The following is a 15291-nucleotide window of genomic DNA, read 5'->3' on the forward strand; positions in this document are numbered from 1 at the left end:
AACTCTATGGTTTTCCCTCAGATGATTCTGGCCCTGCCCCCGACGTGCCCGACGTGGTTGTGTCACTTCCGGGTGACGTGGTTGTGGTGTGTGTGCGCTTTGCGTGCACGCGTGGACTCCCAGAGCAGCACTGGAGTCCCCCGCTCTGCATACAGCGAGGACTTGGCAACCCTAGATGCTGGACTAGATGGACCACTGGTCTGATCCAGCAGGGCTCTTCCTATGGTCTTATGTTCTTAAATAAAAACAGGGCTATTTTTCGGCCGGAACGCACAGGAACGGAGCTCCGGCTGGCTCCAGAGTTGGCCACGCCCACTACAGCCAAAACCTCTGTGTGTGTGGCTACAGAAGAAAGGCCTGGAGAGCAATTCCTCCCAGCATTTAAATACCTCCCCGTGCCTTCCCCAGTGTGTCCAAGGGCCGGCTTGCCCAGGCACCCCGCAGCCACAAGGTGCCCGGGCAAGCTAAGGGAAGGCAGTTTAAACTACCTTCCTTTCCCTTCAAGGGGGGGAGGTTTGCCCAGGCTCTTCACAGCCACAGGCGACTGGGGAAGCCAAGGGAAAGCATGGGGTGTGGCCTTGTATGCTAATGAACGGCACTGTCAGGGGTGTGGCCTATTACGCTAATGAGTTCCTGCTGGGCTTTTTCTACAAAAAAAGCCCTGAATAAAAATAAGTTTTGGCATATAGGGTTGCCAGGTTCCCCATGGCCACTGCCGGGGGATGGGGTTGCCAGACTCAGTCTGGGAAACTCCTGGAGATTTGGAGATGGAGCCTGGGGAGGACAGGGACCTCACTGAGGGACAATGCCATAGGTGCCACTCTCCAAAGTGCCCATTTTCTCCAGGGGAATTGACCTCTGTAGTTTGGAGAGAAGGGGTAATTCCTGGGGATCTCCAGGTCCCCCCTGGAGGCTGGCATCCCTGTGGTCTTCTTCTGTTAGGAGACGTGTACATTGTCCCACAAAGAGAACTACGTGAGATGCAAAGCATTCTTTCTGCTTGCATTGGGCACAGTGGACAGTCTAGAGGGCTCATCTATTTTTTTTAATTTTAAAGTTCTAATTTATTAAAGAAGAATATTTCAAAGTGGGACGCATCTGCCGTTGCAGAAGAATTACGCCGTGCCAGTGTTTCCTCTAAGCTGAGTTAGTGTGAGCTAGCCCACAGTTTTTTAGCCTCCAGCTCACAGATTTTTGTCTTAGCTCAGGAAGGAGGGCTCCAGAGCAAATTAATTTATACAGTAGCCAAATTGCTTGCTCACAACTTTAATGCCAATAGCTCACAAAGTAGAACTTTTGCTCACAAGACTCCACAGCTTAGAGGGAACATTGCGCCGTGCCCAGCACTGCTCCTTACATTTTCAAACATTTCACATGCTGCCTTTTCGGAGACCCGCCCAAGGCCGCTCGTAAAATTAAACAAGATAAAATCATAAAAAACATAACATCCGTAAATGAACAACCATTAAAACCCAGCCAATAAACCCCTGAGGCATAGGTAAAGGTTCCCTTGCTCGAAAGCCAGTTTTATAAAACTGTTTTATAAAAAAGTTTTATAAAAACTTATAAAAGTGAGGGGGAGAGCACAAAACATTTGGCAACCTCAGTGATCGTCTCAACAGTCCTCTGGTTAGAAGCCGATTGTAAAAACAGTGAAAAAGATCAAACGGCCTAGTTAAAAGGGGGGGAAAAGAAATTTTGGCCTGGTGCCTAAAAGAGAGGATTGCGGGCACCAGGTTAGCCTCAAGAGGCATTCCCCAGGTGAGGTGCCACCACTGGTAACATGAATCCACCAATCAATATGGGTCGCTGTGTTAGTCCGTCTGTATCAGAAGAAAAGCGCGAGAGTCCAGCCGCACCTTAAGGACTAACAAAAGTTTGTGACAGGGTGTGAGCTTTCGTGGGTCGCTGCTCACTTCAGAAGACGTGAGCAGGGACTCACGAAAGCGCGTCCCCTGCCACAGATTTTGTTAGTCTTTAAGGTGCCACTGGGCTCTTGCTGAGAAGTGACTCACGATAGCTTACACCCTGCCACAGATTTTGTTAGTCTTTAAGGTGCCACCGGGCTCTTGCTGAGCAGTGACTCATGATAGCTTACACCCTGCCACAAATTTTGTTAGTCTTTAAGGTGCCACTGGACTCTTACTCTTTTCTACTGAATTAACAGAAGACCTCTTCGCTGGAGATGTCCGCTGGATACGTACCCGTGTGGTTATTTCTAATACAAAGATTTTTTCTAGTCCTAAGTGTACTTAGGCAGATCATGAGAAGGAGGGCAGTGAGGAATGCATCAGTGCTTAGTTGTCGTGGCCCTTTCTTACACGCCCGGGGAAATGCTGATCGCCACTTTGGGGTCAGGAAGCAATTTTTCTCCAGGTCAGTTTGGCTGGGGATCCTGGAGGGTTTCTTTTATCTTCTGGGCATGGAATGCGGGGGGGTGTCACTGGGGGGGTATGTGTGAATGTCCTGCATTGTGCAGGGGGTTAGACTAGATGACCTTGGAGGTCCCTTCCAACTCTGTGAGTCTACGATTTTATAAAAGTTATGTTAGTTTTCATTCTGATTATTCAGAAATCCCCCCCCCCCAAAAAAAATGTACATGGGGCTCTACAGGGAGCAGCTGCGCTCTGCCGGTCTGAGTGGGTTTTCATTTGGTATGTGAAATATCTAATGAATCTAGACTCCAACATCGACCGAGGGAGGGGCGGGGGCAGAGAGGAGTCGTTGTCTACGGTGCCTGGCTTTCCAGGGTCAGCTTCCAAGGAAATTAACTTGACTGCATAGTGTTTTGTCTTCTTTCCAATAATAGCTAGATGTGCTACAGGCTCTGGGATCAACCGAGCACAAAGAGAGCCCCCGAGGATCCTCCTGGTGTTACATTTGAGGCTGCTCCAAATGAAGTTTAGATCACGGGTTCATTTGGAGGGGGGTGGAATTCATTTCACTCGCTGACTTTGTACAAGCCGGAGAGTTTCCCAAGGATCTGAAGAGTCTGTAGCGGAGAGCTGCTTCTAGTTCCGGTGTACAGTGTTGTGTTGCTTGGCTGGCGTGTGTCGCTGTGTTTGTGCCCCTGAGCTGTGTTTTATAGCACGTACCTGGAGCGATGCTCCCTCTAAGCTGTGGAGTCTTGTGAGCAAAAATTCTACTTTGGGAGCTGAGCGAGCGATTTGGCTGCTGCATAAGTTAGTTTGCTCTGGAGCCATCCTTCCTGAGCTAAGACAGAAATGTGTGAGCTGCAGGCTAAAAAAATTGTGAGCTAGCTCACACTAACTCAGCTTAGAGGGAACATTGACCTGGAGTTCTTTTTTTTTTTTAATCTATTGGGGGGGATCCTAAAGACATACTGATTTCATAATATATGGATAATATTAATTAGTCTGATCCAGACCAGGAGGAACCGATGGGCACATACAGCCGTCTTACACTGAGTCAGCCCATCAAGGTCAATATTGTCTTCTCTGATTGACCAAGGCCCCCTCTGTTTAAGATCTTTAAAAGAGATCACTGTAGGACTGGCTATTTAGAGAAACTAACCAATCTTGACCTAAGAAGGGCATTTACAGCCCTCAGATTCCATGCCATTCCTTCAATGGTCTGTGTTGGTCGTTTGATGGGTTTACCTGTTGCCTTAAGAATCTGTCAATGTGGTTTGGGTGAAGTGGATGATATTGAGCACTATTTACTGAGATGCTCATGGCATGAATCACTTAGGCAGAGATTTATATACCCTATTTTACCTTTGCACAATGGATTCTCAAAACAGGAGTTGGTTGTTTTTTTGCTCTCTGATATGGATGTATATGTTACCAGCAGAATGTCCCTGTTTGCTTTGGCGGCAAAAAAGATAAGATTAAGGCTAGGATTCAGCGCAAGTTAGTGAAGGGATAACTTAATGTGATGTATAAGGATTGTGTTTGTATTTATGTTTTGTTATGGCCAATGGCTAATACAATAAACTTGATGATGATGATGATGATTGACCAAGGCTCTCCAAGATCTCAGGCAGAGGTCCCTCACCTTACCTACTACCCAGTCATTTCAACTGGAGATGCCAGGGATTGAACCTGGGATCTTCCGAATGCAAAACAGATGCTCTACCACTAAGCCACAGCCCTTCTCCAAAGAATCAAGATCTTGAGCTGGGTGACAGTCGCCACCTGCGGCACCCTCACGGGGTTATCTATATGACACGTGTCCTTCGACAGACCCCTCTGAGAAAAGTAATGTGATATAAAGTTATGTACGATGGTACTTGTCAAACTCAAAAATACGCGCAAAGCTACCCGGTTTCTCTGAGGGGAGCATAATTTAGAGCTTTTTGAGACACAGTACTAAGGTGCTTCCTCAAGATTGAACCTTGCCACCTAGCTCTGGTGGACTTCCAGTTGGGTTGGACTTTGCTGAGACACGGACAGACTTCTGGGGGCAAAACATGGAATAATAATTATTATCAGGGCTTTTTTATAGAAAAAGCCCAGCAGGAACTCATTAGCATAATTGGCCACACCCAACAGCAGAAACTCATTATCATATTAGGCCACACTCCTGACAGCACAGGTCATTAGCATATGAGGCCGCACCCCTGTGTTATCAGAAGTGTGGTCATCCAGCCACACCCACCTTTTGCTTCTCATTCTGTTTACCTTGTTTGTTGTCAAAACCCAGGGCCTTTTTTTGTAGCAGGAACTCCTTTGCATGTTAGGCCACACACCCCTAATGTAGCCAATCCTAATGAGTTTCTGCTGTTGGGTGTGGCCTATTATGCTAATGAGTTCCTGGTGGGCGTGGCCAACTCAGGAGCCAGCCGGAACTCCGTTCCTGTGCGTTCCTGCCCAAAAATAGCCCTGATATTATGATGATTTTCTGGCAGCCAGAAGTTCTAGCTCTTTTAGCGTGAGCTAGACTTTTTTTTTTTAAGGTAAGAGACGTTTCAGAGGTGGTTTGCCGTTGCCTGCCGCTGCATCACAGCCCTGGTGTTCCTTGGAGGCCGCCCTTCCAAATACGAGACAAGGCTGACCCTGCTTAGCTATTCAGGTCAGGGTAACATGGAAGAAAGTGACAGGAATGGCTTCAGCTTGGGCTCCTAATCATCTTCTGGACAGTCTGGACCCACCCAGCCATCAGCCAGGTCCAAGATGAGCCCTTGAGGTACTGGCAGCACTGCCGGGGTATGGCTGACTCCCAGAGTTCCAGGCCAAGTATTACCTTCCCCTCTCTCCCTCTTGTTTGCTGGCAGACATCTACAGGTAGATTTTATGGGATACTTGAGATAAAGGGGTGCCTTCCCCTCTTTGAGATTTGATTGGCTGTGCAGATTTTTAAAAGTCTTGCTTTGGTGGCAGCTGCCACACCACAGCACAAAGGTCTCTCCACTGTGCGACTGAAGGTAAGCCGCAGCGGCCGTTTTGAGGCTGGCTCCACCTCCAAGGCCAGTCATTTTAGGGAAGCCATGGCAAGGAGGTGGGACGTGCAATCTTTTTCACCATCAGCCAGTGAACTGAATTAGATTACAAAAGTGGACAGATTCAACGCATGGCCAGAGTCAAAGTAGAATTAAATCATTTTTTATTAAGTTCCACATGCATTCAGAAGAATTCTTACATCTTTGTAATCTAACTCAGTTCACTGGCTCATGGTGAAAAGGATTGCGTGTCCCACCTCCTTGCTGTTTTAAGAGAACAAAGGCCACAGGAAGAGAGCTGTAAAACTCTAATCCTCGCCTCTGTGTGCCGGATGCTGTGGGATGTCTAACTGAAGACTTCAATTCCCAGGAACCACTGCTCTTAAAGATATATGGCAGTTCTACTTAACTACAGTTTAAACACTGGCTGGGGCAGCACAGCTACCCATCATGAATGATCAGTTGTGAGCCAAAACCTGGTTTCACCTGACTTCCCATGACACTGTAGTCTGCTCACACTAATGGAGCTTGGTTGAATGTAGGCTACTCCACTAGCCATCAAACCAAACTCTGAACCCAGGATCTGAAGTAGCTTTCTTGATTGCAATTAGTCGTAATTCCGGTCTTGTGTGATGTCTGAGCACAGACACTTTAGCTGAATTCCGGCTTAACCTGCCTTGTTCTTTGGTGGTGCCCTGCTAGGCTACAGAGGCAATGGAAGCAGCATTTGTGTCAGTGTTCCCTCTAAGCTGAGTTAGTGTGAGCCAGCTCACAGTTTTTTAACCTCCGGCTCACACATTTTTGCCTTAGCTCAGGAAGGATGGCTCCAGAGCAAACTAATTTATGTAGTAGGCAAATCACTTGCTCACAACTTTAATGCCAGTAGCTCACAGAGCAAAATTTTTGCTCACAAGACTTCACAGCTTAGAGGGATCATTGTCTGTCATAATCTGTTTTTATTCATTTGTAGTCCCTCCTTAAGTGTCAGTGAGAAAGATGATCACACAATTAAACATAGTGCCATTGGAGCTGCATAATACATAAAATCAACAATGCAATGGAACTGGTTCGCAAAATCAGAGAATGGCACACAAAAAACAGTATACTAAGTACAATAAAACAGTACAACATGAACAATGAAACAAAACGAAATTACAATATTAGACAAATTGTGCAATGGTATAATCCTGAATCCTGCTCTCACAAACTAACTATATGTTTGTGTGTTAAGGGCAGTAAAGTTTGCTTCCAAATTAGGTGATCCTATGAGTTATTGACCTCAAAAAAGTCATCATTAACAGCCTTGCTCATGTCTTGCAGACAGTTTGGTGTAGTGGTTAAGTGCGCGAACTCTAATCTGGGAGAACCGGGTTTGATTCCCTACCCCTCCACTTGCACCTGCTGGATGACCTTGGGGAAGCCATAGTTCTGGCACAGCTGTTCTTGAAAAAGAGCAGTTTCTGTCAGAGCTCTCTCAGCCCCACCTACCTCACAGGGTGTCTGTTGTGGGGAGGGGAAGGGAAAGGTGTTTGTAAGCCGCTTTGAGACTCCCTTGGGTAGTGAGGGGCAGGTTATAAATCCAATCTCTTCTTCTTCTTCCTCCTTGAGTCAGTCCATCTCTTTTTCTGCTTCCTTCAACTTTTCCTAGAATTATTGTATTTGCCAGTTACTTTTATCACAATGTGACCAAAGTACCATAACTAACTATAGTTAAAAATAAACTATGGCTTCTTGTGATGCTTGAAACTAGGGATGGGCACAAACCGAACCACAAAGCAAAATTCGTTACAGATTTTGCCCTGTTCGTGGTCCATGAACTGAAATTTGTGATGGCTGTACTGTCACAAACTTCCATGAAGTTTTAAAGCAGTTTGGGGCAGTTCATGGTGGTTCATGGATAGAGCAGAAAGCATGGGTACTCCAAGTCCCTTTAAACCCCTGCTTTCTGTTCCCCACAAAAGCTGCAAAAACAGCTGAGCGGTGGGGAAGCAACCTGCCCCTCCTTGCTCAATTGTTTTTTGAGCTTCCTGCAGATTCCATTTAAAGGAACTACAGTCCCTTTCAACAAGGTTTGAGTGGCCATGAACCACAAACTGGTTGGGTTCATGAACAAACCTCCTGGTTGGATTTGGTTTGTGGTTCAGTTTGTGGCTGAACTGCATTTTTTGGTTGATGCCCATCCCTATATGAAACTATGGCTGAGCAAGACGGGAAACGAAAGCAATGCAGTTGGAATGCCATCTTTCACATTTTCTTCATGAGACAGAGCGATATGGTACATTCCCAGCAATGCAGTTAGAATGCCATCTTTCACATTTTCTTCATGAGACAGAGCGATATGGTACATTCCCAGTGATATTAACGCTCTACATTGTACATTAACAGTGCAACCCTAAAAAAGAGTTAGTCTTCTAAATCCATTGATTTAGTGTAACTTGTCTCAGTATTGCACTGTCAAAGTATTGCAACCTGCTCTCAGTCATTTAGGTTAAAAGTTATTATTGCATATGTAAATGCTGTCACAAGGAGCTGCGGTGGCTCAAGTGGTTAAGACACTGAACTTCAGGCTGTGGAAGGTCAGTAGTTCAGCGGTTCAAGACCCGGGTGCCGCAAGACGGGGTGAGCTCCTGTCTCTAGTTCCAGCTCCTGCCAACCTAGCAGTTCGAAAGCAAGAAATTGCAAGTAGATAAATAGGGACCACTTCGGTGGGAAGGTAACAGCGTTCCGTGCGCCTTGGTGTTTAGTCATGCCGGCCACATGACCACGGAAACGTCTTTGGACAGCGCTGGCTCTTCGGCTTTGAAATGGAGATGAGCACCGCAACCCTAGAGTCGGATTCGACTGGCTTTCGAGCAAGGGTACCTTTACCTTTACCTTTAAATGCTGTCAAGTCACAACTGAGTTACTGTGACCCTAGCAAGGGGGCTTTCAAGGCAAGTGAAAAGCAGAGATGGTTTGCTATTGCCTTCCCCTACAGAGTCTTCCTTGGAGGTCTCCCATCCAACTACCAATGTTGCTTAGGTTCTGACATTTGATGAGGTGAGGCTATACCAGGAGTGGCCAAACTTGCTCACTGTAACAGCCGCACAGAATAAACGTCAGATGTTTGAGAGCCGCAAGACATTAACAAATATTACACACACATTTTTATTTAAAAATATGCAGATTTGCTTTTTCTTAACATGAAATGAGACTGCCAAAAATAAAAACAAAAGGGGTAAAAACAGATATTGATAATGATATTTATTTGTCCAATGATATTTATTTGTCTGGGAGAGAAAGAGAGAAAGAGAAAAGTGGAAAGAAAGAGCTGGAAAGAGAGAAAGAGAGAGAGAGAAACAAGTAAATAGACAGGAGGGAGGGAGAAAAAGCATGCCTCCCCTTCGCTTCCCCAGCTGCCCGACCAGGAGCCACACAATATGTGTGAAAGAGCCGCATGTGGCTCTCGAGCCACAGTTTGGCTACCCCTGGGCTATACCATGCTGCCCTACTTTTGCATAAGCGCAACTGTAATAAGTGACTCTAACTTCTCCAAAAGAAAACCACATCACAGAATAGCACCAATGTCTGTCTGTTTTTTGAAAGCCCAAAAGAGAGTGCCAAAAATGCTTTTTGGACAGTTTCACACAACCCGGCTGTACAAGGGGGGATATTTCCAGCGTGGCGTTCCCACAGCACAGTCCACCAGGGCACTTTGATGCCAGGCGCCCTGCCAAAACAAATGGGAGCATCACTTCCCGGTAGATAGGTAGATAAGAAATAAGATCGTGACCCTGATCACCGTGCTCCTTACTCTTTTGTAAGCCACTGGCTGCTGCCGCAGAGACCATTTGGGTTTTGCAAGTCATCTGCTATGCTCTTCCCTCTCGTCTAGGCTCGGAGTCCAAGATGCGGGAGGTTTGTGCCGGCTGCAGCACCCCCATCTCCGACCGCTTCCTGCTCAGGGTGAACGAGCGCTCGTGGCACGAAGGCTGCGTGAAGTGTGCCTCTTGCCTGCAGCCGCTCTCGGGCACCTGCTACTGCCGCAACCGGCAGCTGTACTGCAAGCACGACTACGAAAAGTAAGTGCCTCGTCCTCCGGTTGGGCAAACAGATTTGTGTTCAGGGTTGAATCTGGGGAGCGAGGCCAGAACGGCCGGCCGGTGCTGGATCGGTGTGAAGGGGCTGCGAGGAGGAAAGGATCATGCCGATGTAGTTGGTCCAGATAACCTTTTGGCCTTTTAATGTGATGGTTTCAGGCTTCCGCTAGGTAAAATTCTAGCACTGTTGCTTTTCAGCAGCTGGTTGTATGAGGCACAGCAACTGAGCGTCTGCAGAATAATGGGTATGGTCCCTGAGCATCTCTTGAAGTCCATCCAGACTAGTTCAGTGGGCACAGCTGGTACAAAGCCAGTGTCCGTTGTCCCGTCCCCGTTATTTCACTTTGTTCGTCCTTTGGCCCATTTGGGCATAGCTGATTCTGCTGCTTTCAGTTTGGTTTTTCGAGTAATCGGAAATGTGTGGCCAGTTAGGGCATAGTGAGGAAGCCCCGGAAAGGCGCGGGGACATTCCCAAGCTTTCCTTCATGGACCGGAAACTTCCTTTTTCTTTACTTAAAAATCTGGGGGGGGGGGGAATGATCTGTTAGTGTCATTTTGTGCTAGATTCTGTGACTGCGCAGCAAAACAATGGGTATAGGTTGGGACCACCGCTAACAGCTGTTTTACTTCCTAGAAGAGATGCAAGTTATTGACAGTGTGTGAGGCAGGAGGCATGGGTTGGTCATGTGATGCTATTTCAACCAGTATGAAGGTGGCAGGCACTGGGGCAGAGTCCTCTGTGTGTGTGCCGGCTCCTTAGTTGCCAGTCTGATACCTGGAATCCAGGGGTGGGACTTAACGGCTGCTGCCTTTGCATTCTTTTCAGTGTGGTGTAGTGGTTAGGAGTGCGGACTCTAATCTGGGAGAACCGGGTTTGATTTCTCACTCCTCCACATGGTGTGACCTTGGGTCAGTTCCAAGTTCTTTCAGAGCTGTTCTCTCAAGGGCAGTTCTTGGGAGAGCTCTCTCAGCCCCGCCTACCTCACAGGGTGTCTGTTGTGGGGAGGGGAAGGGAAAGGAGTTTGTAAGCCGCTCTGAGACTCCTTTGGGGAGTGAAGGGTGGGGTACAAACCCAATCCTCCTCCTCCTCCTCCTCTTCCTCCTCCTCCTCCTCCTCCTCCTCCTCCCTGCTATGGGCAAGATCCCTGGATCCTGGCCTGTTGTAATTCTTTCCCTGGAAGTAAATCCCCTTGAATAAATGGGATTTACTACATAAGGATTCCCAGACCACTTCCTAACTCTTGCCTTATGAGGTTCCCTTTCATCCGGTCAGTCGCCAGCAGTTTGCCCAGCTGTTTGCTGTTGTGAAACTGGAGAGGACAAGGGTTCTAGAGGGGGATCCAGGAGTTCTCTGTGGTCACCAAGTGAGCAGGCCAAGTGAGCAAAGTACAGCAATATACCGTACTCTGGGGTGCAAGTGAGAAGCTAAAAGGCAGCTTTCCAAGGTGCAGTTTGAAACCATTCGTGCAACCTACGGCTCCAGAGGTGAATGTGGCTCAGTACGGGACCAAGTACTTGTTTATTTAGGATACAAGGCTGTTTAACAAAGAAAATGAAATCTTTAAGGCATATGGAGGGGTGGATGCAGTGTTAGAATAGGCAGTGTGTGTGAAGGGAATGGGAGAAAAATATGTTCGTGGGACTAAAAGGCATCTTAAAGATGCTTTACAAAGAGGGCAATGCTGGAGGGGAACAGTGGCCAGGGATCCAAGTGCAAATTGTGTGCAGGTTTATGCCAGCGCGCTAGAACGATTGTGCTGGGCGTTCCTGTGTATATTTGTTCCTTTAGCGAGAACTCAGGTGCAATAATCTCTCTAAGCTATGGAGTCTTGTGAGCACAAGTTCTCCTTTGTGAGCTACTGGTGTTAAAGTAGTGAGCGAGCAACTTGGCTACTGCATCCGTTAGTTTGCTCTGGAGCCATCCCTTCCTGAGCGAAGACAGAAATGTGTGAGCCGGAGGCTAAAAAAACCTGTAAGCTAGCTCACACTAACTCAGCTTAGAGAGACCACTGCTCATGTGTGTGGCTTCCTGAAAAAGAGCTCACAGCAAATCTGTGTTTTGGCTGCGGAAAGTGCGGTGCATTGTTCAATATGTCCAGGGCTCTTTTTGTAGAAAAAGCCCAGCAGGAACTCATTAGCATAATAGGCCACACCCAGGAGCAGAAACTCATTAGCATATTAGGCCACACCCTGACAGCACAGCGCATTAGCACATTAGGCCGCACCCCCGTGTTACCAGAAATGTGGTCATCCAGCCACACGCACCTTTTGCTTCATATTCTGTTTACCTTGTTTGTTGTCAAAACCCAGAGCTTTTTTGTAGCAGGAACTCCTTTGCATGTTAGGCTACACACCCCTAATGTAGCCAGTCCTAATGAGTTTCTGCTGTTGGGTGTGGCCTATTATGCTGAGTTCCTGCTGGGCGTGGCCAACTCGGGAGCCAGCCGGAACTCCATTCCTGTGCGTTCCTGCCCAAAAATAGCCCTGAATATGTCAATTATATGGGTATACCCCCAGAAGAGTATTACACTCTGGGGAGAAGAACATTGTGGGGGTCCCTGGCCCCAAAGACATCCGGGTGCCCTCAACCAGAGCCAGGGGCCTTTTCAGCCCTGACGCCGGCCTAGTGGAACTCTCTGCCCAATGACCTCCGTGCCCTGCGCCCGTAAGACAGATATGTTCCGCCAGGCCTGTGGCTGAGGACAGCGATGGTCTCTATCAAGCCTGGCCTCTTCCTTCTCCCCTCCTCCCCGTGGGGGTAAGGGCATGATTTGGTCCTCTAAGCGCCATCAGAAATAGTCATAGAATTGTCTGTTGTTTTAACTGTTTTAAATTCTGTTTTGTAAAATGTGTGTTACTGAAATAGAGGGCGGTCTACAAATCAAATCAAATCAAATCCATAAAGTTGTATACATTTAGTTATGTGAACGGGTTTTCTTATACAGCGCTTTGTTGATTGCCGGCACTGAATTTTGACGTCGTTTGGCTTTGTAATGATGAAAGGTGGCTGAGCCCTGAACTAGGACTAATGTAAGGGGAATTTCCATAGGAGGGATTTCATTTGCCTGATCTGAAGTTACTAATTTCCACAACAAGGAAAATGACTTGACATACAGCCGGTGTCAGGGACGCTCCCATTACTCATAGCTTTCTGAATAGTTTCTTTTGCTCATGCATGTTTTGCTCATATTGTATCATCCATTTTTATAGAATTTATGTAGTCTAGTCATTCTCATGGGAGATTGTTTTCATTCGAGTTTTGTGCTGCATCATGGCTCTTGTAGTCTTTAAGCTTCTGTTCTGATTTGGCCTGGAATACATTTGAATACATTTGGCATAATGAATCGGCTCCTTTAGAGATGATTTGATGCAAAAGGACTGAAAGTGCTCTAGAAAACAGGATGCTCGGTGCCATGGTGATGCAAATGCAGAAAAGTTTCTGGATACAAGTGCAGTGCGTTTCAGCAAAAGCATGAAGGCCAATGGAAGTTTGGGGCCAGCATGCTGGAGCTATAGAGTTGCTGAATTAGATCCAGCTGCTGGTTACTGACATATATTGTGGCAATTGTGCCTTCATTTAATATCAGCAGCCCTCTTTTTTTATTAATCATATCACACTATAGGAAGTTTCTAAAAGGGGACCTATCCCTGATCTGCAAACCCAAATCTGGAATCCTGCAAGGATAAAAGCAGCCGGTAGGGAGTAGGGAGAGATCCAGCTGGATGGATTTTGGCAATTGCATGTTTACAGCCTTCCAGCTCAATGAGGACAATTTACAAGGCATTATCAGGTCTTTATTACATGCATTTGCAGTGTAATGAAGTCCAGGGCCAGTGTGGTGGAGTTAGGATATGGTGAATGCCCATACCAGGGGCATTGCAGGGACCTGCGCACTCCCTAATACGTGCAGCTAGTGGGCTGCAGGCTCATGTCAAAGGAAAGGAACATCGGCAGAGGGCTTTGCCCTGCCTGCATTCCCTTCAGTACTTTAGCAAGCTGGGAAAGGCCCCTGCTGATGGCTCACCCTTCACATGTTTTGGAATGATTAACCAGCACGCGGCCCCCCCTTTACGGTCTGCTGCTGGGATCTGTGTCAAGCCTGAGCCAGGGAAGAGGAGGTGGGAGCTTTATCTCCCACCCCCCAGAGCTTTGATCACGGCTGGCAAAGTCAGCAAGCAAAACAAAAAGGGCCCCGGTCGGCCAAGCTCACACTCCCGTCAGCTACAAGGGAGCATCTCGGAGGTTACATACTTTTGGTTTTTCTGCATCGTGGGCTCCACGAGGGCCCCGCAGCTGGTTTGGCGAGATATCAGGCAAACTCTCCCATCACATTGCTCGGAATCGGCATCAGCGAGAATTCCTGGGGGGAAATACAATCAACCAGGAGCCCATGAGGAATTGAGAAGGCGGAGCAAATAGGAAAGCCTTGTCCCCACCCCCTATAATCTAGGACAAGTGTTTCTGTTGGGTGATAGTGAGATATTGAAAAATGGTATTTGGCAGAGATAAGATAGTCCAGCAGCGCCAGAGTAAAATAATTCAGACTGAGAGTCCATGTGTGATTAAAATAAAAAAGTTTTTACTAAATTCTAGCATGGGAAGGGTAACTGGGATGAAAATAACAACAGAGCATAGTCGGCTACATCCTTACTCTACAAAGACAAAACTAGAAGAGAGATTTATGGCTGCTCTTCTTCTTCTTCAGAACACCAAAACAAAGACGGGAAGAGAAGCCATAAAATGGTAATACACCTTGACACTTTAGTCCCAATCAAACTCCTAGATCAGGGAGAAAATTCCCGGGCTTTCTACATCTAAAGAACATCGGTTACATGAGAAACATGTGACTTCCTATGAGTAACATAAACAAACATTTAACCACAGATATACTGTTTTCAACTTGTAATACCCAACAGTTTCCCAATCTTTAGGTCACGAAGTCTCTGAAAGAGGGTCATGGCCAGCCCTCCCCAATAGCTGCAGTTTGGTGTAGTGGTTAGGAGTGCGGACTCTAATCTGGGAGAATCGGGTTTGATTCCCCACTCCTCCACATGCGGCTGCTGGTGTGACCTTGGGTCAGTCACAAGTTCTCTCAGAGCTGTTCTCTCAAGGGCTCTCTCAGCCTCACCCACCTCACTGGGTGTCTATTGTGGGGAGGGGGAGGGAAAGGAGAGTATAAGCTGCTCTGAGACTCCTTCAGGTAGTCAAGGGCAGGGTATAAATCCTCTCCTCTCCTCTCCTCTCGTATTGCTCTCTTTCATATTTTAGAAACCAAGATCTAACCCTGGAAACCGTATCTTCCATGCGTCATACAATAGTTGGTATGTTTTCTTCACAATGTGTACATGTTGATTGAGTAAAACATATCCTTATGGTTACTAGAGTGCATATCTTAGAATTTTAGGGGGGGGGGTTAGAGGGAGAAGGAGAGGATAGTCAAAGGCCAGAATGTAACCTCCATAGACAAAGGTTGGGTATGTCAGAGTGCCACTTGCTGGGGGTCCAAGGCAGAGGCAGTGTGCCCCTCATGCGATGTTTGTTGGTTTCTCAAAAACATCTGGTTCGCTACTGTACAAAATGGAATTAATGAATTCAATGGGTCATCGTTTGCCTAGGACACAGACCCAGAAGGTCATAGTTTGCCTAGGACACACACACACAAACAACCTTGGGCCAGCCCTGGATGGGTCACCATACCAAATTACTTCGGACTGATCTGGTGGGTCACCATACCAAAGGTTAGGAGCTGCTGCTCTAGGGCTGTGTAACTCTTGGGGGCCTGAGCAGGTTGGTTTACCCACCTGACTCTT

The 15291-nt window shown here is 47.1% G+C and overlaps 1 protein-coding gene across 1 annotated transcript in view; it reads left to right on the top strand.

The window, feature by feature from the left end:
* LOC107124322 (LIM homeobox transcription factor 1-alpha-like) overlaps positions 1-15291 on the top strand; it is a 161587-nt gene that overhangs the window by 16610 nt on the left and 129686 nt on the right. The window contains exon 2 of the mRNA XM_015427763.1: positions 9276-9462. Within this exon, the coding sequence (XP_015283249.1) occupies positions 9276-9462 (187 nt within the window). The remainder of the gene's footprint in view (positions 1-9275; positions 9463-15291) is intronic.

Source organism: Gekko japonicus, unplaced genomic scaffold, assembly GCF_001447785.1.
Source record: "Gekko japonicus isolate JY-2015 unplaced genomic scaffold, Gekko_japonicus_V1.1 scaffold474, whole genome shotgun sequence".
In the NCBI taxonomy this organism is placed as follows: domain Eukaryota; kingdom Metazoa; phylum Chordata; class Lepidosauria; order Squamata; family Gekkonidae; genus Gekko; species Gekko japonicus.